Below are 25,023 nucleotides of genomic sequence, written 5' to 3' on the forward strand. Positions count from 1 at the left end.
TCAAATATTACCTCTCTAAAGAGCTTCTTCTTCACCAGACTGGGAGTTCACATTCTGATGCTCACAGCTAGCTTAGCTGTGTAATCATGAGCACTTCTCTGGATACACGTTTCTTCATCTGAAAAATGAGCAATTGAACTGGGTGATTTCTAAGGACCTTTGTAGCTTTAGAATTCGATGACTGTGTAAAGTTTTACTCTAATTTTTAAAATGTTAATGCTATAATGCCCTTCAGTGTACTTATTACACTCTTCTATATAAGAAGTTATTTTAAAGTTTAGTGTAATCACACAGTTTTGTTTAGTGCCACAGAATATGTGTCATAGAATGTATTAGTAATTTGAGGGGATACCTGTGTATAAAGTTTAAAACCAGAAGCCTGGGAAACTTGCCTGCTTTTTATTTAACATATAAGGTACTTTGAAAATATCAGAAGATTGGTTTTGGGGTAACCTAGATTTTAATTATATACTGTTTAAGCAACATAATACTGTTTTTGGAAGCACAAATGCCTACATTTCAACTTCTGTAAAGCCTCCAAAAGTTGGTGTAAATATGGTAAGGCCCATATCACAGGTAGAATTTTCTAGTTGAGATGAAAAGAGAAAAAGTTACCTTAGTCTACAGTTGAAAACTTGGAAGTTCTTTAAGATATCACCCACCTGAAAATTTAAATTCAAGAGTTTTGAGTATGTAAATTTTTTTGTTTTTAGTGTACAGCAGTAGGTATTTCCTGCTTATCTTGATTCATTTTTCTTGTAAAGTGTTAAGAGTATACACATGTAATCAGGTTTAGCTTTTCACTTTGAGGCCATCTGGGAGTAATTTTTAAAAATTCTAAGCATTATTTTAAGGAAAATGATTCTCATTGTTAAGCTATATAAACATGCCAAATTCAACATCTGTACTGAGATAATTTCCCTGTGCCTAGTGATTGTAATACCAAAGCAAAATGACTATATTGGTATTTTTGCATTTATTTTATGTAATACCAAACTACTGTTTTATAGGGTACAGACTTCATGATAAAAATTTAAATTTACTAATTCATAAAATTCGTTTCACATACAAAAACTTACGTGTATATTATAAAATATTAAGTAAAGATGTTAATTGAAATGCACATATACTCTTGTAAATTATTATGGAAATATAATGAAAATAAAATATTAGGTAAATTATATTCATGAAAGTGAAGAGAAAACAATCATGAACAAAGCAGAGTGGATGATAACCTAATCTGTTTTTACAAAGTATAAACTTAAGAAAACAAGTGTATTAGTGGTGACATTAGTCATGAGGTTTCTCTGTAAAGATTTTTACAAGAGGTCCCTCCAAAACCTTCCTTCACTGTAAGGTAGGAATGTGAAATTAGAAGAAAATACCGAGCGATAGTTTATCACAGGCTCATCTACAAATCCAGTCTCTGGACTGATACTGTTTAAGATGTTTTTGAACAATTTGTTTTTGTATAGAGACTATAATTTTTATTGATAGCAAACTGTAATTTAAAAGAGCTCATTCCTACTTTCTTTTTTCATAATTTTATGCATTGACAGGGATTTCAGTGAACAATTAATGACCTGTATTTGGTTCAGTTGTTATCATGTTAGTGTTCCACTTGTTTGAAAAGCCTTTGAACTGGAAGAAGAATTAATGATTGTAATAAAAAATTTGTTTTCAGTTGTCATTTTCTTCCTTGAGAATTAAGGAGAATTAAAACTTTCTAATGAGCATATTTTTGTTTTTTTTTGTTTATTTTGAATTTTTTTAAAAAATTGAGGTAAAATTGACATGTAACATTGTATTAGTTTCAGGTGTACAACATAATGATTCAATATTTGTATATATTGTGAATTGATTGCTGTAAGTCTAGTTAACATTCATTACCACACAGTTATAGGTTTTTTTTCTTGTGATGAATTTTGAAATTTTAATGCAGCAAATAACTTTATGCATAGAGAAGAGTTTTCTGCAGGTATTTTCATCATAAACTACATCATTGAATTTGCAATAAGAATATTCACCATCAGTTTACTTCAGTAGCCCAAATATACTAGGACATCATGCTAATATATGTAATAAATGCTGAAACAGTACTTTAATGTGGTTGCTAATTGTGTTCTGCATGGACCTAATTCTTCTGTAATGTGTAAAATTGAATGAGTGAGTTATTGATTTTGATGAAAATGATGTTTAAGACTGTGAAATACTGGCATTTTGGAAATTAAAAGTAACGTTATTTTTGAACACTGAAAACTGGTATGGTCATTAACTTAATATTAATGTTAGTATGTAGGTCAAGGTAGTTGTTGGTATTTACATGGAAATTGAAAGATTTAGAATGTAAAGCCAGCACTCAGATTTTTAATCTACTTTATTAAAAGTGCCTACTACTAGTAGTGTCATTGCTAGTGAACCTACTTTGTAAATTGGTCTTTTTCATAATAGCAGAAGATTAATAGTTGTGGTTTTTCTAATATATGCAAACATTTGGTTTCTATTCAAGTGAATTTTGATTGCAAAATTTTTAGGCCATCCTGTAATGTAGACTTGCACCAGGTACAAAATGAAGCATACTTATACTCTAAGAATATTTTTCTCCTTTGTTCTTCTTTCTGTCTTTTTCCTTTGAATGCATTAAATTTAGTGATCGTAGCCCTTTATGAAGCAGATGCTGCTTATCAGAGTGATTCTATATTTAGAAATATTGATATATAGACATCTTGATATGTATTAATTTTATTTAAAACAACATATTAGTGGGCTAAGGTCTTTTAAATGATTGTGAAAGTTAATAGTCAAATATACACTATTCAGTTTTGAGATGCCTACCATAGATCTCATTTATATATTTTTTTCTGTTACTAGGCAAGAAGTTATGAAATGGAATGGATGGGGATATAATGATTCCAAGTTTTTCTTCAATAAGAAAGGACAAGTTGAGTTGACTGGGAAAAGGTAACTAGTTTATTCTTTGTTTTATTCCTTTTTTTCTCTTTCTATGCAAAATTTTAAACATAAATAATAAATATAACAGTAAATAGTAGACATACATAAAAATAGGATAATATAATGGCTCCTCCCTTGATTGAAAAGTTAACATTTTTCCATAATTGCTTTTCTTTTTCTGTTGTATATCAAATTCTGACATTGTCATGTTACTTCTAAATAATTACATATGTATCCCTTAAAAAATAAGGACCTAACCATTTATATAATACCATTATCATACTCCCCCAAATAACAGAAATTTTATAGTATCTGATTATCCAGTTCACATTCACATTTCTCTAATTGTCTGAAAAAATGTCATTTTATAGGTAGTTTGTTTGAATCAGGATCCAAAATGCCTATAGTTAACCCACCACCCAATCCCCACAACATTGGCTTGTTCAAAGTAACTCCATGTTTAAGACTGGGAATTTAATTTGGGTTGGGTTATTATGGAAGGTCTGTGTGAATATAAACAGTATTTTTAAAATTAGTTTTCTGAGCTCTAGTAGGGCAGAAGTGATAAGAAAGATCAATCATTGTGTGATAACTCACTTTCTAAGATATTTTTGGTAATGTGTTGATAAGAATTCTAAAGAATATGTGTATTGTTACTGTTCCAAATGCAGGTGGAATTGTAAAACCAGTTCTTAGTAGATTTTTAGCAACACTGACCCAGCCAGAGCTGGTATTTTGGGTTTGTCTATTGAATTTTGATATAACTTGAGAGGGCGTTGAGTACAAATGTATAATACTTGAATGCTAGCTCTAAAAATAAATATAAAAAGTGAGACTAGGTAAAAATTTGGATTAGCTATATCATGAATCTGTTCCAGTATTGCACTTTGACTTATGTATTAGGCATTACTATATTTTTTTAACTTACATGGTATGTTAATATATTGAAATATCAACAAGGAAAGTTTTATTTCTTTGGAGAAATTCTATTTCTTTGCTATATATATATATATATATATATATATATTTTTTTTTTTTTTTTTACTTAAATGTACTTTGTACCTGAGATAAAACCTCAAGAATAGTAATTAGTAACTAATTTAAATAAAGGTATGAAGATATATATTTCACATTTGCTTTTTTATTGGAAAAATAAATATTCTCTGCTTTCTCATTCCCATCCTTTAGTGTGGCTGGGCAGCAGGTTGATGGAAGCTTAGTTGAGAAATTAATTCGTGTAGAAGGAATTTCTAGTTGAAATTAAATTTGCCAGTGTTCTAAATGTTGAGTGTTTTATGTTTTAAACAGAACAATATCTCATATACTAGAAACTTGTATATGGAGAGGTTGTCTTTCATCACCTTAAATTCTGATGTGCACTGCCTTCTTGGATATTTATGTTCACAGAATTTTCTTTCCATTAGAGTGATTTCATTGGTCTTGAAACTTTGCTCTGGTTTTGTATCTTCTGTAATATAGTATACTTCAGTCTTAAGGAAAGGTGGTAAATTGATTTCACCTTATATTTTACAACAAAAATAATTCTTAAAGTTCTCAAACCAATTTTCAGTCATGGTAGAGATCTATTCAGTAGTTGTCCTGTTTCAGCAATTGGTATGGGCATTTAGCTTTCTGGTAAAAGTTACATGTTTCCTGCCCATATGTTTACTCTACAAATTAAATGACTTTGTAGCTTTGACCAAACCAGGCTGTAAGTTTCTTAATAACAGAAATCATATTATAATACCAATTCTATGTGTCCTACAATGCTTACTTAGTACATGCTTTCTTATTTGTTCATCCTAGTAATTTTGAAGTGTGTCTTGGACATTGTTAATGATATGTTGTAGAAACTGGGTATGGTAGAAACTGGATTCTGTTATATTCTTCTGAAGCAGCTTTTTTTTTTTTTTTAATCGAACAATTAACTTGACTGATCTCAAGTTTCCTTCTGTGGTGGTGAGCAGCTAAATTGTCTGTTCAGTTCTTTTAAGCTTAGCTATGCTGCTTAGAGTATGCTCCATGCATGTGTAATTCAGAGTCAGCCAGACATTTGGACAGTGTTTATATATAGGTCCCTCTCTGACTGACATCTTTTGTGTGATTTTACTGTACTCTTTCCAGATGCTGTGTTCAGTGCTTTTTCAAGCCAGGAATATTGTAGGTTTTCTGCATTCTTCTTTCCTTTTGTGGTACTAGCTGGGGCTTTCCCTCAGGCTAAAACCTGTTTAAAAAAATAAAACAAAACTGGAAACTCATGTAGTGCAGTTTCTTTCTTCCAAGTCTATCATACTCCCTTTCCCCTAATTTTTGCCTGCTTTTTGGCTATCTATACTGCCCTCAAATAGTTGGGTTTTCTTTGTTTTGTTTTTTTCCAGAGCTTATAGTTATGTGTGGGAGAGTTGGTTTGATAGGAACTGCTTGACCATTACTAGAAGCAGAACCCAAGATTTGAATTTAAATGAAGATACTTTAATATTTTACCTTCTTTTTACCTTAGGTACCCTCTTAGTGGCATGATTTTGCCAACTTTTAAAGAGTGGATCCAAAATACCCTTGGAGCAAGTCTGGAGCATAAAACTACCTCTAAAGTAAGCAAATAAGAAGTTAAGAAGTTTACTAGTTGTACTGACCTTGTAGGCTTTCTAGGGGTGATTTTTTTTCTTTTTTTTTTTTAGCATCCCAGATCTAGACCTAATCTCAGAATTTATCTGAGATCTATCAGGCAAATTTTTAATCCTCTTTGAACCTCAGTTATCCTAATTGGAGAAGTGAAAATAATAACTGTCTATTCTGTGTCTCACAGGTAGTGGTGAAGTTCAAATGAATTAATTCTGTGAGAACACTAAGTTGCTGCTATTTTTAGGTTATGTAATGGACTGACAATAACCTAACATTAGTATAGAATAATTTAAAATAAAAATGTAATGTTACATCTAATATCAAAATATTTAGAATATTTGAAGATTGAAAATAAAAATTTGATTAAGACATGACTGATACAGAATTTTAGTTTTCTCATGTATCACTATTCTGAAAGGGGGGCTTAGAAAACTTTAAATTGTATATATATTAAACTAATGAAATAGTTAGCATTTCTTTATATAATTATGATTTTTATTATTCATTCTTATTACTTACTATGGCATGGTATTCTGCATATCCCTCTAGCTGAGTATAACTTCTGTAAGTGCAGGGACTATGGCTTATACTATATTCTCCACTATATCCAACATATTATTAAGGATGTAGGTATTCAGTGAGTGCTTGTTTGGTTTATTTATAAATCCACAGGATACGTTTTATTCTAGTATTAATTAGGCTGCACAACTAATTCCTACCCCTCCCAAACCAAATTCTTTTAACTCTTTTCTTTAAAGATCTTTTCTGTTTCCTAATTCTTTTTCTGTTTTGACTGTTTGTGATTACCTTTTTTGGCACTGATGCAGTCTACATACCATATTCAGAAATTTCACCAGTTTTACAAGCACCTTTTGTTTTTCTGTTTTTGAGCCCCTTCAATTTTCAATAATGTAACAAAATACTAATCTGTATGTTTTGTTGAGGTTCTTTTAGTCATTTCCTTCTACTAGAGGGTTAATTCCATGAGGTCAAGATTTTTTTTTGCTGTTTAACTCACTGCTGTATCGCCAGGGTCCTATAGCACACACTCAAGCAATATTTATTATATAATGAATATTAAGTATAGAACATTAATAAGATACTGAAAGACTATGTAAATATCATATATTTACACATTCTTACATTTTCTTTTTTCCAAATACTATATTACAGCTTTTCTTTTCATAGCAGATTTGATTTGGTTAGTCATTTATAGAACTCTTCCTATTTGTTAGGCTTGATAATAGGAGCTTTTCACAAAAATTAGCACATTTAACACTCCTTCCTTATGGTAGTATAAATTTGATGGTGATAATCTCATTTAACGGATGAAGAAGCCAAGGCTCACAGAAGTTGGGTGACTTATCTTTAAAAAGTTGGAAGATTTACTTTTCAAGTTACCTGTTAGCTGAAATTAAGTATCAAGTTTATAATTATGTTGTGAGTTTTAAAGCAATCCTGTAAAAATGGGTTCATTACTTATTGTGAGGCTTTTGGCTGATCATTTAAAAATGATAAAAGGAAATGATACATTTTATCTACAGGTAAAAATGTAGATAATGCAAAAGTTAAGTATGTTTCCCCCAGTGTCCCTAGTCTAAAGTTGAAGATTTTTGAGAATTGGCTATTCTCCTTGTTCCCAATTGTAATCTTTAGAAATAATGAAAAGCTGGGACATAGAGGCAAAAGAGAAAACATAAGGCTTTTATGACTTATGTTACAGAATGTGGTTAACCAGACCATTTGTACTTTGTTATTGTCACAAAGTTGATGCGCATATGTAATATTTGTAATTTTCCTATGCTTCTGTGTTAGTTTGGATGTAAAAAAAATTTACATTTTATAGTCATTCTCCCTAGCATAGGTATTCAAAATTTATTTTCTAGAAATAAGTTAAAGAAACCACTTTTATTTTCTAGGCATCCTTAAATCCTAGTGATACACCTCCTTCTATTGTAAGTGAAGATTTTCTTCATGACCTTAAAGAAACTAATATTTCATATTCACAAGAAGCAGATGATCGAGTATTTAGAGCTCATGGTAAGCAACTTTATATAAGTGCTATTTATTTTTAATTTTCAAATGTCCTATAACTTACGATGTTTTTACATTTTCTTTTTTAATGACAAAACAGGTCATTGTCTTCATGAGATATTTTTGCTCAGGGAAGGAATGTTTCAGCGAATTCCTGATATAGTTTTATGGCCAAGTAAGTTCTTTTTTTTTTCTTTGTATCATTAATTTAGTATTGTTAAATCTTAAGTAAATTTAGTTCTGGAAATATGTGCTTTTTAACTGTATACTGTGTAAAACATGGAGAAAATATTTTAAAATATGTTTAAAAATATAAAAAATATTTTTTTAGAGTTTAATAAAGGTCATATAATTCTTTCTTGGTCTGATCACCCTTAATGGTTGACTTTAATGATTGATTTTGTTTTTAATGATTAAGTCTTCATTTAAAATGTAAACATTTTGGGAGGTCAGTAGAAAAATATATTTTTGGTTAATATGAAAATTTAATGAAATTATTATCAATCAATGATATATTCAGATGTATAGAAACTTAATTAACATAACTGATTACTGAAAATTAATAATAGTAATTTGTTATCAAATTGTGGGCTAAAATATATGGTGTTCAAATGGGGAAACAGGTTTTTTAATACACATATTGTCTTTGATATAAATAATTAAACTTTGAGAAATTAATTTCATTTAGGAATTTGGCTTGAGCTATAGGGTTGATAAGGTTTCTGTTGTTATTTTGCTCTTGCTGATGACTAGGCCCTATATTATATATATGGTTTTTTTATAAGCATCTTTTAGCAGAAATTTAAAACAGAATAGTTATATTGTTACTTACTGTCCATAATTACCTTTTTAAAAAATTCTATTGATCTTCTGACTCTTTTTCCTTTACAGATTTCATAAAAGGAGTATATGGGGTATTTTATTTTTCAAAAAATGGCTTCATTCATGGACTCTCAATTCTTAGATATGATCCTTTTCCTTTGCAAGGAGTATCTCAGGGAAAAATCCTACTTTAATTTAGGGATAGGAGGGACGGTGACATACATAGGAAGAAAATGCAGGAGCATTTGTAGTTAGGATGAAATTACTTTCCTGGTATTTGTGATGTATATTGTTCTGTGTATTTGGAATAGTTATGAAATAGGTCTTTTTTTTCTATGTTCATTTAGTATAGAAATTTAGCCATTCCCCCCAAAAAGAAAGATATTCTCTACAGGAGAAATACTTTTGTTTTGCCTGCCTGGTTTTTAGTAGCTTTAGGCTACTTCTTTACCAAGATTTGAGGAAGATTCATTCCATTTTTTACTAGAAAAAAATGAAAGGAAATTTCTCAATTTTCATTTCCCATAAGAAACCTAATAGACTATCCTTTTATATATCTTGAGTAGAACTTTCAAGAATGCTTTCCAGATATTTTCGTTATGTGTCTGAATATTAAAATACTAGTGATTACCATAATGGAAATATGTGTCTTAAAGAAATCCAAATATTTTTAAAAGCCCAGATTTAGGAAACATATAATGTTAGTTGCTACACAGAAGTTTCTTTGCTCTGTCAGATTCTTCCCATTTGGTGAGTTCTCTCACAATCTTGGCCTTCCTTTTTTTTTTTTTTCCCCATCCCAATTTCCAATTCAGGCCCTTATCAGTGCATATCTGGATTTTTTCAATAGCTCTAACAGTTCATATACCTCGAGTTTTTTGCCCTCCGAGTCTCCCATAAACTGTTGACAGGTGAATTTTTCTAAAGTATTCTCTTTGCCATCTTGTTCCATACTTCAGGAATTTATATGAGTAGTGCATTGGTGCCTGAATCAAGTTTGTAATTTTAATCTGTTGAATCTTCTAGTATAAAGACTTCTTGGATAAATAGTTTGTTTTCCAGCAGGCTGTCAATTCACTGAGGCCTCTGATTAACTTTAATGTAAACTTCCTATTGGTAATAAAGTTCAAGTTTTTCTTTCATGAGGGCAAGTTTTGAGAGAATATGGCAATTTGAGACAATGTGGTATTCCATAGAGTAGGGGTGGCTTTCTCATCTTGCAGTCTGAATATTATACACCAGGTAGATACATACATACCTAGGAAATCTATCATTGTGGATGTCTTTAAGTCTGTCTGTGATCTGAATCTGAATTCTACATGTTGCTTTAATAGAATGCCGAGGGCTTGTCTAAGAGTAAGAACTTATAATATATGTAACTTTCCTGATTTAGAGTCATCCTTAAACCAGGATTTGCCACCATTGTGACCTTTACACAGTGTGGCTATTTCTACCTTTAATTTGGACAAGTAGTTACTTGTACATTATATGTTGTCTGTGATAAGTATATTTATAAAACTAAAGTCTCCTTTAGCAATACTTCAATTATTTAATTTGGTATTTATGCATTATTTTCAGCAGTTTAAATACTGAAACTTTAGTCCTGTGAAAATACATGCTAGGTACTGTTCTGAGGTATTGAAGATAGGCAGTGAACAAAACAAAAATCCCTATTCTCAGGTGCTATATAATTAAATTGATGCAGGGAGACAGAACAGTAAATAAATATTTAATGTGTTGAATGGTGATAAATGATATAAAGAAAAATAAGACACAGTAAAAAGATGGAGCACAAATAGTGTGGGCGGTGGGATGAGGGAGTGCTGTTGTGTCAGATAACATGGTCAGAAAGCTTCTGATTAGGTGATACGCCTAGAAATAGCTTTACTTTGTTAAAGGTTTTTAACAGACATCTTTGGGTATTTTATTAATTATTAATGATCTAGTATTCCATTTATTAAAAATTTTTACCACAAACAGTAAGCTTTTATAAGCTTAATCTGAAAGTTTGAAAATGGATTTTTATTGAATTTGGAATGATGTAAATGACATATTCCTAGCTTTAAGAAAACTTGAGAAATGATAATTACAACTTTAATAGAACAGTAGTTTACTTTCATAAATGAGTATATTTGTATATTTTCCTTTGTATCCTAATTTCTCATCCTAAGCAAGTAATATTTGATTTTTGCATGGTTTCTTTGCTTCATATCTTTTTTCTCTGTGCTATTTAGTAATCTGTCAGGAGATTGATCTTTCTAAAACACTCTATTTGCCACATTGTTCTGCTCCTTAATTCCCTATTGCTAGTCAAATTGAGTCTTAGCACCTCTTGCTTGGTATTTAAAGTCTTCTGCAGTCAGGTTTTTATTATTTACGTAACTTTTACGCTGAAGAATACCCTTCAATTGTGTACAGTAGAAAGAAACTCATATGTAGTGTATTACATATAATTAAAATTTTGTTAACAATAATCATCAGTGGATGTGAAAATTAGTGGGTGAAAGTATGAGAAACGTCTTATTTATGTAGTCTAAGTATCTCCCCATAAGATTCTCGTTAATTATTATGTTCCTGTATGGAGAAACCTGACAGTTGGCCCTTCATGTCCGAGAGTTCTGTATCTGTAGATTCAACCAATACTGTTCAGAAGTATTTGGGAAAAAAAAATCCAGAAAGGCCACACGCCAGCAACTGTTTACATAGCATTTACATTGTATTTACAACTATTGACATAGCATTTATATTGTATCAGGTATTATAAGTGATCTAGAGACGATTTAAAGTATACAGAAGGATGCACATAGGTTATATGCAAATACTATTCCATTTTCCTTAAGGGACCTGAGATTCCCAGAATTTGGTATCTGTGGGGATACTAGAACCAATTCCCTGTGGATAGTGAGAGATGACTGTACTGTATAACTAAATGATGAAAGTTAATATTACCAGAAATGAGACTTGTCTCCATCATGTGCCTTCCAGATATAATGTGCTGATAAAGGCACTTTACTTCTGTGGAATTCCTGCTGAAATGTATAACCTGAATTTAATCATAAGGAAACAAGCAAACCCAAATTGAGGGACATTCTATGAAATAACTGACCAGTGCTCTTCAGAAGTGTTAAAGTCAGAAGATAGACTAAGGAGCTATTTCAGATTAAAGGAGGCTAAGGAGACATGACAACTAAATTGCAGTGTAAGATCCTGGCCCACAAAAGAGGACATTAGTGGAACAATTGGCAAATTTTAATATAGTCTGTTGATTAATCAGTAGTATTGTATCAGTGTCAATTGCTTGGTTTTGATCTTTGTAGTTACATAAGATATTAATATTTGCAGTTACTGAGTGAAGGAAAGTCTCTGTACCATTTTTGCAACTTTTTTAAAGTATGAAATTATTTAAAATGAAAAGTTAAAAAGATAATAAACTGCTTTAATATAGCTACTTAATGTGTTAATAAGTGAATAAATGAAGGAAAAGTTTAGACACTAAAGAACTTTGTAGATTCTTGAATTGCAGGGTTACTCAGATTTTATTCATGACCCTGTGATTAATTTATTTTCCCTTTTTTCAACAGCATGTCATGATGATGTAGTTAAGATTGTGAATCTAGCGTGCAAATATAACCTTTGTATCATACCAATTGGTGGTAGGTATTGTGCCTTTTAAACTTTAATATGATGTAAATTTGATTTATTTAAAATATTTGTATTTTAAACATTTGTGCTATCCCACTGAAAACAAACATTCTTATAATTATGATATGGTTATTTTGAAAAATTGGTTTAGGCTGCTCATTTCTGTTCTGAATAGATCTACCTAAGCTGCTTGAGACAAGATTTACCCTTGGTCCATGGCTTCTTTTCCATATGGATCCTAATTTGAAGCTATGACTTAATGCCTAAATAAGAAAATGTTCCTCCTTTAGTAATTACTTTTTAACCTTTATCTTAATAGAGAGAATATTATTTTTCAAAGGCTAACTATAACCAACATAAACCTTTGAGAAGGAGTGCTATTCAGCTATAAAAGATCAACCAGGACAGTGATGACCAAATCAGTAATATCTTTCATTACTGAAAACTAAAATTATTTTACATTATAAGACAAATTTAATCCCTCTTGATCATTCATCAACCACATTGTTTGAACAACTTATACATGCCAAAGAAAATTGCCTTCACTGACTGAATTGGCATTGATGGACTGGAAATGGGACCCCTGCAAATTAGAAGTTCCAGATACTGTCTTCAGCTGATACTTTGTTGAATTTGTACAAAAAATGCATTACAATGCCACTTTTAATGAAATATTTTTTTTTATTTCAAATGACTTTAACAAGCATATAGTGGTTACTAATCACAGGCATGTTCTTAACATTGTCTTACCTTGTAAAATTAAGTGGAACCTTGTAGATCAGCACCCTCTATAAATTCTTACCTTGTTTTCAAGGTGACTGCCACATGTGTTCTATCCAAAAATATATGGAAGTGCCAGTTAAAAGTTTATTCTGCTGTATGATGATACAGATCTAGTTAAGAACTGAGAACACTGTATTGTTCTGTTTTGGTATCAAAAAACCATTTTTCCTTTGACAATAAATGTTAAAGGAAAACAGTGATACATTGTTTAAATTCTTCTATGTATTACTTATTCTATATTAAAGTCACTTTTCAGCAAAGAACATATAAATTTGTTTTTGAATATTATGTAATCTGGGCAGTTTTAACTTGTTTATATTCTAATTTATTAAAGCCTATTTGTATAAGTATATAATATTTTAAATGACCAATGAACCTCATAAATAAGGAGGTAATGGTATCTCTAGTTGTATAGGATGAGTATTTTTTCTTTTGAGCTATCTGTCAACAATAATCATTAGATTAGAACTTTTCTAATCATGTTTTTGGAGTTCCACAAATTGCTAGGGGCTTCACTTGCATGTGCCCAGGGGATGGAGCCATATCCCATTGCTTTCAGCTCCATAATATTTCTTCATTTTGGCATGCACCATAAAATAAAGGTAAGTTTGCTTTTAGTATGTTAGTATTTGCAAATTACATTTTGCAAAGTAGAAATAGGTAATATTTCCTAGCGGGCCTATCTGTATATTTTGTATTAGGGATTTACCCTAGAAATGTAGCTAAAAATAAGATATTTAAGCATAGTTATTGTTTCCTCTTTTGGCAGGAGGAACAAATGTTTCATGTGGCCTGATGTGTCCTGCAGATGAGACAAGAACAATTATTTCTTTGGACACTTCACAAATGGTATATAATAATTGAAAATGTATTTGAAGATAACATTTGGTTTTAAAAATTGTCTTTATGGCTCAGTCTTAGTTATTTTTAAAAAGGTATATTGTCCATTTTGTTTTAAATTTTTTTCATCATAGCATTTTACCTTTGTCTTCAGATCTTCAAAAGCTAAGTTCACTCTTACTCTGTTATATATCTTGATGGATTCTATCAAATTGACATGTGAAATTGGCAATTTGAGAAGGATGGATTGGAGTATTGATACAATAGTTGACCTGATTTGTATTGTTAAAAAGCAAATAATATTAGTTAATGTTAATTTGAATCACTAGGACTTACTTTTTCCCCAAATTTTTACTAATACTGTTGCATTTTTGCTTTTGGAAGAATGGAGAAGCTAATTAATTTTAGTATTAACTTAAAGTTAATAATGGACTAACAAATTCTAGGATTATTTTTTAAACTTTTGACTCACTGTGGTCCAAAAGTTTGCCTTTGTGCCATGTTAAAATTTTAATTTGGATATGAACTTAATCTTTGTATACTCAACAATATTCCTGGTTACATATTCCTTTATTATAATAAAAATTTTTTAATTTATTTATTTTATTAATTTAAAATATTTTCAAGCATTAAAATAGAGAGAATATTATTCTTATTCTCTGGAGTAAATAATTATTAACATTTTGTCTTATTGGCTTTATCTTTTCTTCTCTAATATTTTTAAAGCAAATTCTGATAGTATGCTACTTTACACCCAAATATTTCTTGTGTATTTATTTTAAAAAGGACACTTTCTCACCATATTATCACTTCTGGAAAAATTAAAAGTAATTCCTTATATTATTTAATATCCAGTCGACATTCATTTTCCAGCTGTCTCAAAATTGTCTTTATTTTATAGTTCATTTGTTTGGGGATTCAGACAAGGCCACAGTCGCTTTTGGTGGTTTCTTTGTCTCATTTTATCTGAAACCTTCTTCCTCCCTTTTTGAATGTCTGTTTTCAACCAACTCCTGTATAATACACTGCCTATGTTACTGTGTCTGTCATGTTGAGTAGTCAAGGATAAGTGGAGCTGTGGGTAACCCTACTTGTTTAATTTCTATCCTGTCACTTGCTGCTTTGAGTAGAAAGTTATATTTCCTGAGAAAGTGTTTGTTCATGGAAATGAGACTTCTTTCTTCTTTTGCAACAGAATCGCATCCTCTGGGTTGATGAGAACAATCTGACAGCTCATGTAGAGGCTGGCATAACAGGACAAGAGTTGGAAAGACAAGTATGTTATTTCTTTAATAAAGATTTTCAAAACTGCTGTATGTCCTCTCTGAATAAAGTACCTTTCACAGTATTCATTAAGCAAGTTTGTTCAGTTTCTGTTGTGGATCAGGCATTGAGTTAGATGCTAAAAACACAGTAGTGAATAAGACATCATCCCCTACCCTTGGAAAGCTTACATTATATTATGGCAGAAAGTTGGATAAATAGACAATTATGATTCAGAGTGAGAATTGCTAGGTGAAGGCTAAATAAGAGGTGTTATGGCTCATCAGATGAGGTTTGGAGAGAAGGAATTGAACAAAGAAGGTATCAAACAGAACTCGATATTTAAATTGAGACTTCAGGGTGAGTGAGAGTGAAAAGGAAGTGAGAGTGGGGAGAACAATCTAGTCAGTGGAAGCAGCATATGCAGAAACTTTATGGGCAGCTGTTGCTTTGGAGGACCTGCATACTCCCAGAGCAAGTTGAGTATGGCTGAGATCTAGTCCGTGTATGTGGGAGAACACACTTTCTTGCTGTTTATATTTTGAGTGAGTGTACATATATTGGTGGTAAAGGATGAAGCCAGGAAAACATGATGAGGTCAGATCATAAAGCCCTGAAAGTTTGAACTTTCCTTTTGTAGTTAGTTTTCATTAGCTATTGTGTGGAGAACGGATAGGCTTGTAAATGTGGATTAAGGGACTGCTGCAGTAATTCAGGCAAGAGCTGATAGTGACCTGAAGTAAAGTAGTAAGAATGGATGTAGAATTCTCAGAAGTTGATGATAATTTGAACAATTGAGTAGAGGTTGATATTTGCTATTCATTGAAGTTTTTATTGCATAATTTTATTGAAAACTGCGTATCTCATTCATAAGCTAAACTCTTGGAATCTTTATAGCCCTTTTTTTGGGATTGTAATAAATTTTAGGAAAACTTGAGGTTCTCTTTATGGATTCTAAATAGGTAGTTATTAAAATGTGTTGGTTCCTTCAGCCTTCTCAAATATGGTTGAGATGACTGGAGTAACTAAGCTTTTGTAAACAAACATTAGAAAGTCCAATTTGCTGGTGATGTACTTGATCACTTTGTTCAATTTGGGGTACAGAGACTCCTCCTTCCTACCTTTTAACAGGGCATAGAGATGTGATATACTTGTTGATCTTCTTTTTAATTATCTTTTTCCTTATTTCATAGTAAAGGGTTGAATAAAGTTGGTATGCCATTGACCAATTCCATATGAAAGGATTTGAAAAAATTAAACTTTTGTGTTTATTATTTGATTTAGTGATGGGACCAGGATAAAATTCAACATACTCATTGAGACAGTGTTAAAGATCTTTAATAAGTCAAGATTTTATATAAGTCAAAGTAATTAGATTTTGTTAATTATTATAGTTTATAATGAAATTCAGTGGGCAGAATAATAGTATTTAATGGGAAAAATCTGTTAAAAGGCCTGTGTTAGTCTTCTATTATGCTGAGAGGAATTAACACAGTTTTTTTTTTTATATAACAAAGGATGGCCTTTCTTGTCTGTACTTTTATATCCTTTATTATGGCATTTGATGTAGTATTTTAACCTTTCCAATTTTTTTTTAAAGGTTAGAATTAAAATTCAAGGGACATATTTCCTTGAAATTTAAATGACATTTTCCTAGACTAGGAACTTCTGATATTTTACCTACTAGTTCATTTCCCTAAATGCCAATATAGAACATTTCTTTTTGCCCCTAGTAGGCTATAATACAGTTTCTACAGCTGTTTTGATCCCAGTTCATGTTCTTTCTCGTTATACTTCTGTGTCCTTCAGTTTCTTCTTCAGCTGAGGTAACCAACTTAAAACTTACTGCTTTTTCTTTCTATAAGTTTTAAAATGACACAGATATAGTAGTTGAGTAGCACAGATTTTCATTTCTTTAACTTGTGGATTACATTGATTTTAATATGTATAAAATTTAAGGAAGATCACTAAATGTCAGTAATGAATTTTAGGAATTTGTTTCTAGGTTTATTAAATCTTTGGCTACTTAATTTTATTAGTTAATAGTCTGGGAATATGTGACTTGTGTTTCCCCCACCTCACCCGGGGATGCATATCTCTATGCCTCAGTTTTATCTGTAAAATGGAGATAATAATTCCTACTTCATAAAGTTTTTGTTAGAATGAGATAAGTTAATAATGAAAAGTACTTAGAACTTGTATTCATTTCACTGCTTTTTATTGAGCCACTGTCTGCTTCATTTAAGCACAGCTGACCTTAAACATTCCTTCTATATGCCAGACTCCCAAATTTATGCCACCTCAGACTTCTTTCTTGATCTCTAGACTTGCATACCGATTTGCCTAGTTGATGTTTCCATATCTAATAGACATTTCAAACTCCACATTTGAAAAATTGAATTTCAGTTTTCCCTCCACAATTTGCTTGTCCTGTAGGCTTCTCATTCTCAGTTGGTGGAAATTTAGTTCTTTGGGCAGCTTGAGCCAGAATCCTTAGAATCATTTAAGTTTCATAGTTTTTAGTTTATATTCAAGTCTCTGGTGAGTTTTGAAGATTTTGAGTTAATGTTTGTGTATGGTGTGGGGGATGGATTGAAGTTCCTTTTTTTTTGCATATGAATATCCAGTTGTTCCAGCGCCATTTGTTGAAAAGACTACCCTTTCTTCACTGAATTGACTTTGTACCCTCATAAAAAAGTGTCTGTTGTCTATATATAATGTGCTTCTAGTTCTGGACTCTGTTCCATTGATCTATTGTATATCTTTATGCCAGTACCACACTGTTTGGATTATTGTAGCTTTATTATAAATGTTTTTTCAAAGTTGTTTTGGCTATTCTAGGTTCTTGTTATTTCCATATGAAATTTATAATCATCTCATCAGTTTCTCATTTTTTTTCTTAAAACCTGCTGAAATTTTGATTGGAATTGCAACAGCTCTATGCATCAATTTAGGGAAAACTGACATCTTAACAATATTGAATCTTCTGACCCATGAACATGGTATATCTTTAGGTTTTTGGGTTTTTTTTACATCTGTTTCTCTCAGCTGTGTCTTGTGGTTTTCAGTGTACAAATATGTCATATTTTTAATAGATTTGTCCCTAAATATTATATTTTTTGTATCATAGTAAATGGTATTGTTTAAAGTTTTCAATTTCTGAGTGTTCTTTATTAGTATATAGAAATAAAATTGACTTTTATATGTAGGTCTTTTATCTAGCAATTTTGCTAAATTCACTAACTAGTCCTAAAAGTTTTAGCTTATTAGATTTACTACATATATGATCATATCCTTTGTGACAAAGCCAGTTTTACTTCTTCCTTTCCAATCTGTATGCCTTTATTTGTTTTTCTCACCTGATTACACTGGCTAGAACCTCTAACACAATGTTGAAAAGAAATGAAAGTAGACATACTTATCTTCTTCCTTATTTAAGAGAGATGCATTCAGTCCTTTACCATTAAGTATGATGTTAACTATAGGGTTTTTTTTGTGAACGCATGTAATCAAGTTGAGGAAGTTCCTTCTAAGTTTGCAGAGGGTTTTTTTTTTTTTTTTAACATTTTTTATTGATTTATAATCATTTTACAATGTTGTGTCAAATTCCAGTGTTCACAATTTTTCAGTCATTCATGGACATATACACACTCATTGGCACATTTTTTTCTCTGTGAGTTATCATAACATTTTGTGTATATTTCCCTGTGCTATACAGTGTAATCTTGTTTATCTATTCTACAATATTGAAATCCCAGTCTATCCCTTCCCACCCTCCACCCCCCTGGTAACCACAAGTCTGTATTCTCTGTCTGTGAGTCTATTTCTGTCCTGTATTTACGCTTTGTTTTTGTTTGTTTGTTTGTTTTTGTTTTTGTTTTTTAGATTCCACATATGAGCGATCTCATATGGTATTTTTCTTTCTCTTTCTGGCTTACTTCTCTTAGAATGACATTCTCCAGGAGCATCCATATTGCTGCAAATGGCATTATGTTGTCAGTTTTTATGGCTGAGTAGTATTCCATTGTATAAATATACCACCTCTTCTTTATCCAGTCACCTGTTGATGGACATTTAGGCTGTTTCCATGTTTTGGCTATTGTAAATAGTGCTGCTATGAACATTGGGGTGCAGGTGTCATCCTGAAGTAGATTTCCTTCTGGATACAAGCCCAGGAGTGGGATTCCTGGGTCATATGGTAAGTCTATTCCTAGTCTTTTGAGGAATCTCCACACTGTTTTCCATAGTGGCTGCACCAAACTGCATTCCCACCAGCAGTGTAGGAGGGTTCCCCTTTCTCCACAGCCTCTCCAGCATTTGTCATTTGTGGATTTTTGAATGACGGCCATTCTGACTGGTGTGAGGTGGTACCTCATTGTAGTTTTGATTTGCATTTCTCTGATAATTAGTGATATTGAGCATTTTTTCATGTGCTTTTTGATCATTTGTATGTCTTCCTTGGAGAATTGCTTGTTTAGGTCTTCTGCCCATTTTTGGATTGGGTTGTTTATTTTTTTCTTATTGAGTCGTATGAGCTGCTTATATATTCTGGAGATCAAGCCTTTGTCGGTTTCACTTGCAAAAATTTTCTCCCATTCCGTAGGTTGTCCTCTTGTTTTACTTCTGGTTTCCTTTGCTGTGCAGAAGCTTGTAAGTTTCATTAGGTCCCATTTGTTTATTCTTGCTTTTATTTCTTCTAGGAGAAAATTTTTTAAATGTATGTCAGATAATGTTTTGCCTATGTTTTCCTCTAGGAGGTTTATTGTATCTTGTCTTATGTTTAAGTCTTTAATCCATTTTGAGTTGATTTTTGTATATGGTGTAAGGGAGTGTTCTAGCTTCACTGTTTTACATGCTGCTGTCCAGTTTTCCCAACACCATTTGCTGAAGAGACTATCTTTATTCCAATGTATATTCTTGCCTCCTTTGTCAAAGATGAGTTGACCAAAAGTTTGTGGGTTCATTTCTGGGCTCTCTATTCTGTTCCATTGGTCTATATGTCTGTTTTGGTACCAATACCATGCTGTCTTGATGACTGTAGCTCTATAGTATTGTCTGAAGTCTGAGAGAGTTATTCCTCCAGCCTCTTTCTTTCTCTTCAGTAATGCTTTGGCAATTCTAGGTCTTTGATGGTTCCATATGAATTTTATTATGATTTGTTCCAGTTCTGTGAAATATGTCCTGGGTAATTGGATAGGGATTGCATTAAATCTGTAGATTGCCTTGGGCAGTGTGACCATTTTAACAATATTGATTCTTCCAATCCAAGAGCATGGAATATCTTTCCATTTTTTAAAGTCTTCTTTAATTTCCTTCATCAATGGTTTATAGTTTTCTGTGTATAATTCTTTCACCTCCTTGGTTAGATTTATTCCCAGATATTTTATTACTTTGGGTGCTATTTTAAAGGGGATTGTTTCTTTACTTTCTTCTTCTGTTGATTTATCATTAGTGTAAAGAAATGCAACTGATTTTTGAACGTTAATTTTGTAACCTGCTACCTTGCTGAATTCTTCAATCAGCCCTAGTAGCTTTTGTGTGGACCTTTTAGGGTTTTCTACATATAGTAACATGTCATCAGCATATAATGACACTTTTACCTCTTCTTTTCCAATTTGGATCCCTTTTATTTCTTTCTCTTGCCTGACTGCTGTGGCTAGGACTTCCAGGACTATGTTGAATAGGAGTGGTGATAGTGGGCATCCTTGTCTTGTCCCAGATTTTAGTGGGAAGCTTTTGAGTTTTTCACCATTGAGTACTATGCTGGCTGTAGGTTTGTCATATATAGCTTTTATTATGTTGAGATATGTTCCCTCTATACCCACTTTGGTGAGAGTTTTTATCATAAATGGGTGTTGAATTTTATCAAATGCTTTTTCTGCATCGATTGAGATGATCATGTGGTTTTTGTCCTTTCTCTTGTTGATGTGATGTATTACACTGATTGATTTGCGTATGTTGAACCAGCCTTGTGTCCCTGGGATGAACCCCACTTGGTCATGATGTATAATCTTTTTTATGTGTTGTTGGATTCTATTTGCTAAAATTTTGGTGAGGATTTTGGCGTCTATGTTCATCAGTGATATTGGCCTATAATTCTCTTTTTTTGTAGTGTCTTTGCCTGGTTTTGGTATCAGGGTGATGGTGGCTTCATAGAATGAGTTTGGGAGTAATCCCTCCTTTTCAATCGTCTGGAAGAGTTTGAGAAGGACTGGTATGAGTTCTTCTTTGTATGTTTGGTAGAATTCCCTGGTGAAGCCGTCTGGTCCTGGACTTTTATTTGTAGGGAGGTTTTTAATTGCTATTTCTATTTCCTTTCTAGTGATCGGATTGTTCAAGTGTTCAGATTCTTCTTGATTCAGTTTTGGAGGACAGTATGTTTCCAGAAACTTGTCCATCTCCTCTAGGTTATCCAGTTTAGTTCCATATAGTTTTTCATAATATTCTCGTATGATATTCTGTATTTCTATTTTGTTTGTTGTAATTTCTCCATTTTCCTTTCTTATTTTGCTAATTTGTGCTCTCTCTTTTTTCTTCTTTGTGAGTTTGGCCAGAGGTTTGTCGATTTTATTTACTTTTTCAAAAAACCAGCTATTGGTTTGGTTGATTTTTTTCTATGGTCTTGTTAATCTCTATTGTATTTAATTCCTCTCTGATCTTTATTATTTCCTTCCTTCTGCTGCTTTTTGGGGCTTTTTGTTCTTCTTTTTCTAATTCATTCAGGTGGTGGGTTAAATTGTTTATTTGAGATTGTTCTTCTTTTTTGAGGAAGGCCTGTATCGCTATAAACTTCCCTCTTAGCACTGCCTTTGCTGTGTCCCATAGGTTTTGAGTGGTTGTGCTTTCATTATCATTTGTCTCAAGGTATTTTTTAATTTCAGCTTTGATTTCCTCATTGATCCATTGTTTTTTCAATAACATATTGTTTAATCTCCATGCTTTCCTTTTTTTCTCCTTTGTTTCTCTGTTGTTGATTTCCAGTTTCATGGCATTGTGGTCAGTAGAGATGCTTGAGATAATTTCTATCTTCTTAAAATTGTTGAGGTTTCTTTTGTGCCCAAGTACATGATCGATCCTGGAAAATGTTCCATGTGCACTTGAAAAGAATGTATATCCTATTTTTTGCGGGTGTAATGCTCTGAAAATATCCATCAAATCTAGGTTTTCTATTGTAGTATTTAATTTCTCTGTTGCCTTGTTTATTTTCTGTCTGGAAGATCTGTCTAGTGATGTTAATGCAGTGTTAAAATCTCCAACTATGATTGTATTCCCATCAATATCCCCCTTTATCTCTGTTAGTAATTCTTGTATGTACTTAGGTGCTCCTATATTGGGTGCATATATATTAATGAGTGTAATATCCTCATCGTGTATCACTCCTTTAATCATTATAAAATGTCCTTCTTTATCTTTCTTTATGGCCTTTGTTTTAAAGTCTATTTTGTCTGAAATCAGTACTGCAACACCTGCTTTTTTGGCTTTTCCATTTGCATGGAATATCCTTTTCCATCCTTTCACTCTCAATCTATATGTGTCCTTCTCCCTAAAGTGGGTCTCTTGTATGCAGCATATTGAAGGTTCTTGCTTTATTATCCAGTCTGCCACTCTGTGTCCTTTGACTGGAGCATTTAGTCCATTAACATTTACAGTAATTAATGATAGATGTGTGTTTATTGCCATTTTGAACTTATATTTGCAGTTGAATTGGTATATCCTCTTTGTTCCTTTCTTCTTCCTTTTGTGGTTTGGTAATTTTCCTTTGTATTATCATGGATTTTATTTAATTTTTGTGACTCCTTTGTAAATTTTTGGCTTGTGGTTACCCTTTTTTGTAAATGTATCAACCCATTACTATAACTGTTTTTATTAAACTGATAGTAACATGATCTCAAACCCATCCTAGTGTTAAAAAAAATTAAAAAAGAAAGAAAAAAATATTCTATATTTCCCTGTCTCCCTCTCCCACTCTCAGTGATTTGTATGTCTTCTTTTATAATTTCATGTTTACTTTATTTGTAGTTCATGAGTTATCACCTTTCCAGTTGTGTGTTTCTCATTTCTGTAGCATCCTGCTGCTTTTCTATTTAGAATAGCCCTTTCAATATTTCTTTTAGCATGGGTTTAGTGTTGCTAAACTCCTGCAGCTTTTTTTTTTGTCTGTGAAACTCTTTATTTCTCCTTCTATCCTCAAGGATAGCCTTGCTGGATAAAGGACCCTAGGCTGCATGTTTTTTTTCATTCAGGGCTTTGAATATATCTTGCCACTCCCTTCTGGCCTGTAGTGTTTGTGTAGAGAAATCAGCTGAGAGCCTTATGGGGGTTCCCTTGTAACTTACTCTTTGCTTTTCTCTTGCTGCCTTTAGAATCATTTCTTTATCCTTGACTCTGGCCATCTTGATTATGATATGTCTTGGTGTGGGTCTATTTGGGTTCTTCCTGTTTGGGACCCTTGCAGAGGGTTTTTATTAGGAATGGATTTTGGATTTTGTCAAATGCTTTTTTGTGTCTTAACATGAAAGATGAGGTGATTTATTTAGGCCATTCTTTTTTAATATAGGTTTTTAGTATTATGAATTTCTCCTAACTACTGGTTTAGTGGTACCATACAAATATTAAAAATATTTTCTACTTCCCTTTTGATTTTTTTCTTTGACCCATGGGTACTTAGAAGTTGTTATTTAGTTTCCAATTATTGGTGGATTTTTCCAGATGTCTTTATGTTACTGATTTCTATGTTAATTCCATTGTGTTCAGAAAACATTTTTTGTATAGCTTGAATTCTATCAAATCAATTGATATTTCTTTTATGGCCTACAATATGGTCTGTCTTGTAAATGTCCCATGTACACTTGAAAAGAATATGTGTTCTGCTGCTGTTGGTTGGAGTAGTCTATAAACATCTATTAGGCCAAATTGATTTATAGTGTTGTTCATGTCTTCTATATTTTAAAAAAAATTTCTGTCTACTTGTTCTATCAGTTATTGACAGAATGGAATTAAAACATTCAACTGTTATTACAGATCTGTTTTTTTCTTGCACTTCTATCAGTTTTCACCTCATATATTTTAAAGCTCTGTTATTGGAGGAATAAATGCTTAGGATTGTTATAGCTTCTTGATTAATGAAGCATTTTGTTATTATGAAATGACCTTCCTGATAATATTCTTTGCTTGAATCTACTGTATCTGATATTAAAACAGCCATTCCAGTTTTCTTTTGACTGTTGTTAGCATGGTATATCTTTTTCCTTTTACCATTTTTTAACTTTTCATTGATTTATATCTTTATATTTAAAGTACTTTTCTTGTAGACAGCATGCAGTTGGGTCTTTTTACCTAACCTAACAGTCTCTACCTTTTAATTGGGGTGGTTAGACCATTTACCTTCAATGTGGTTTATTGATGTGGTTCACTTTAAAAGTGCCACCTTACAATTTGTTTTCTGTATTTCCCATCTGTTTTTCCTCCTTTTCCACTTTTACTGCCTTTTTTTGATTGCATTTTTTATGATACCATTTTATCTTTTTTGTTTCTTTATTAGCTATAACTTTTGTTCTGTTATTTTAAGAGTTGATTCAGGTTTTATAGTATATATCTTTAACTTAAAACATTCTACCTTAAGGTGATAATATAACACTAAGAGTTTAGCATAAGAATCATAAAATGTTATAGTTCCCACTCCCCTTGTCTCTCCTTTGTGCTTTGTCATACATTCTACTCTTAGATATATTGCAAAGCCTACAGTATATCATTATAATTTTTGTTGAAACAGGCAGTTATCTTTTAAAGATATTTAAACAATAAGAAAACATCTTATATATTTACCCACCTAGTTACCCTTTATGGTGCCTTTAATTCTACCTGAAGATAATTTCCTTCTGCTTGTGAGACTTATTTTAAATATGTTTAGTATGGGTCTGCTGTTGATGAATTTTTTCTGCTTTTATTTGTCTGAAAATATCTTTATCTTTTTTTTAACACTTTATTTTTTTTAGAGTGGTTTTAGGTTTAAAACAAAATTGAAAGGAAAGTACAGAGATTTCCCATATGTCCCTGTCCCCAAGC

At 31.9% G+C, this 25,023-nt stretch overlaps 1 protein-coding gene across 2 annotated transcripts in view; it reads left to right on the forward strand.

The window, feature by feature from the left end:
* AGPS (alkylglycerone phosphate synthase) overlaps positions 1-25,023 on the forward strand; it is a 119,868-nt gene that overhangs the window by 24,462 nt on the left and 70,383 nt on the right. For both annotated transcript variants that reach the window (XM_010991217.3, XM_064484929.1), the window contains exons 2-8: positions 2,872-2,961; positions 5,453-5,543; positions 7,494-7,614; positions 7,709-7,783; positions 12,012-12,083; positions 13,625-13,704; positions 14,891-14,971. In XM_010991217.3, the coding sequence (XP_010989519.3) occupies positions 2,872-2,961; positions 5,453-5,543; positions 7,494-7,614; positions 7,709-7,783; positions 12,012-12,083; positions 13,625-13,704; positions 14,891-14,971 (610 nt within the window). The remainder of the gene's footprint in view (positions 1-2,871; positions 2,962-5,452; positions 5,544-7,493; positions 7,615-7,708; positions 7,784-12,011; positions 12,084-13,624; positions 13,705-14,890; positions 14,972-25,023) is intronic.

Source organism: Camelus dromedarius, chromosome 4 (genome assembly GCF_036321535.1).
Source record: "Camelus dromedarius isolate mCamDro1 chromosome 4, mCamDro1.pat, whole genome shotgun sequence".
NCBI lineage: Eukaryota > Metazoa > Chordata > Mammalia > Artiodactyla > Camelidae > Camelus > Camelus dromedarius.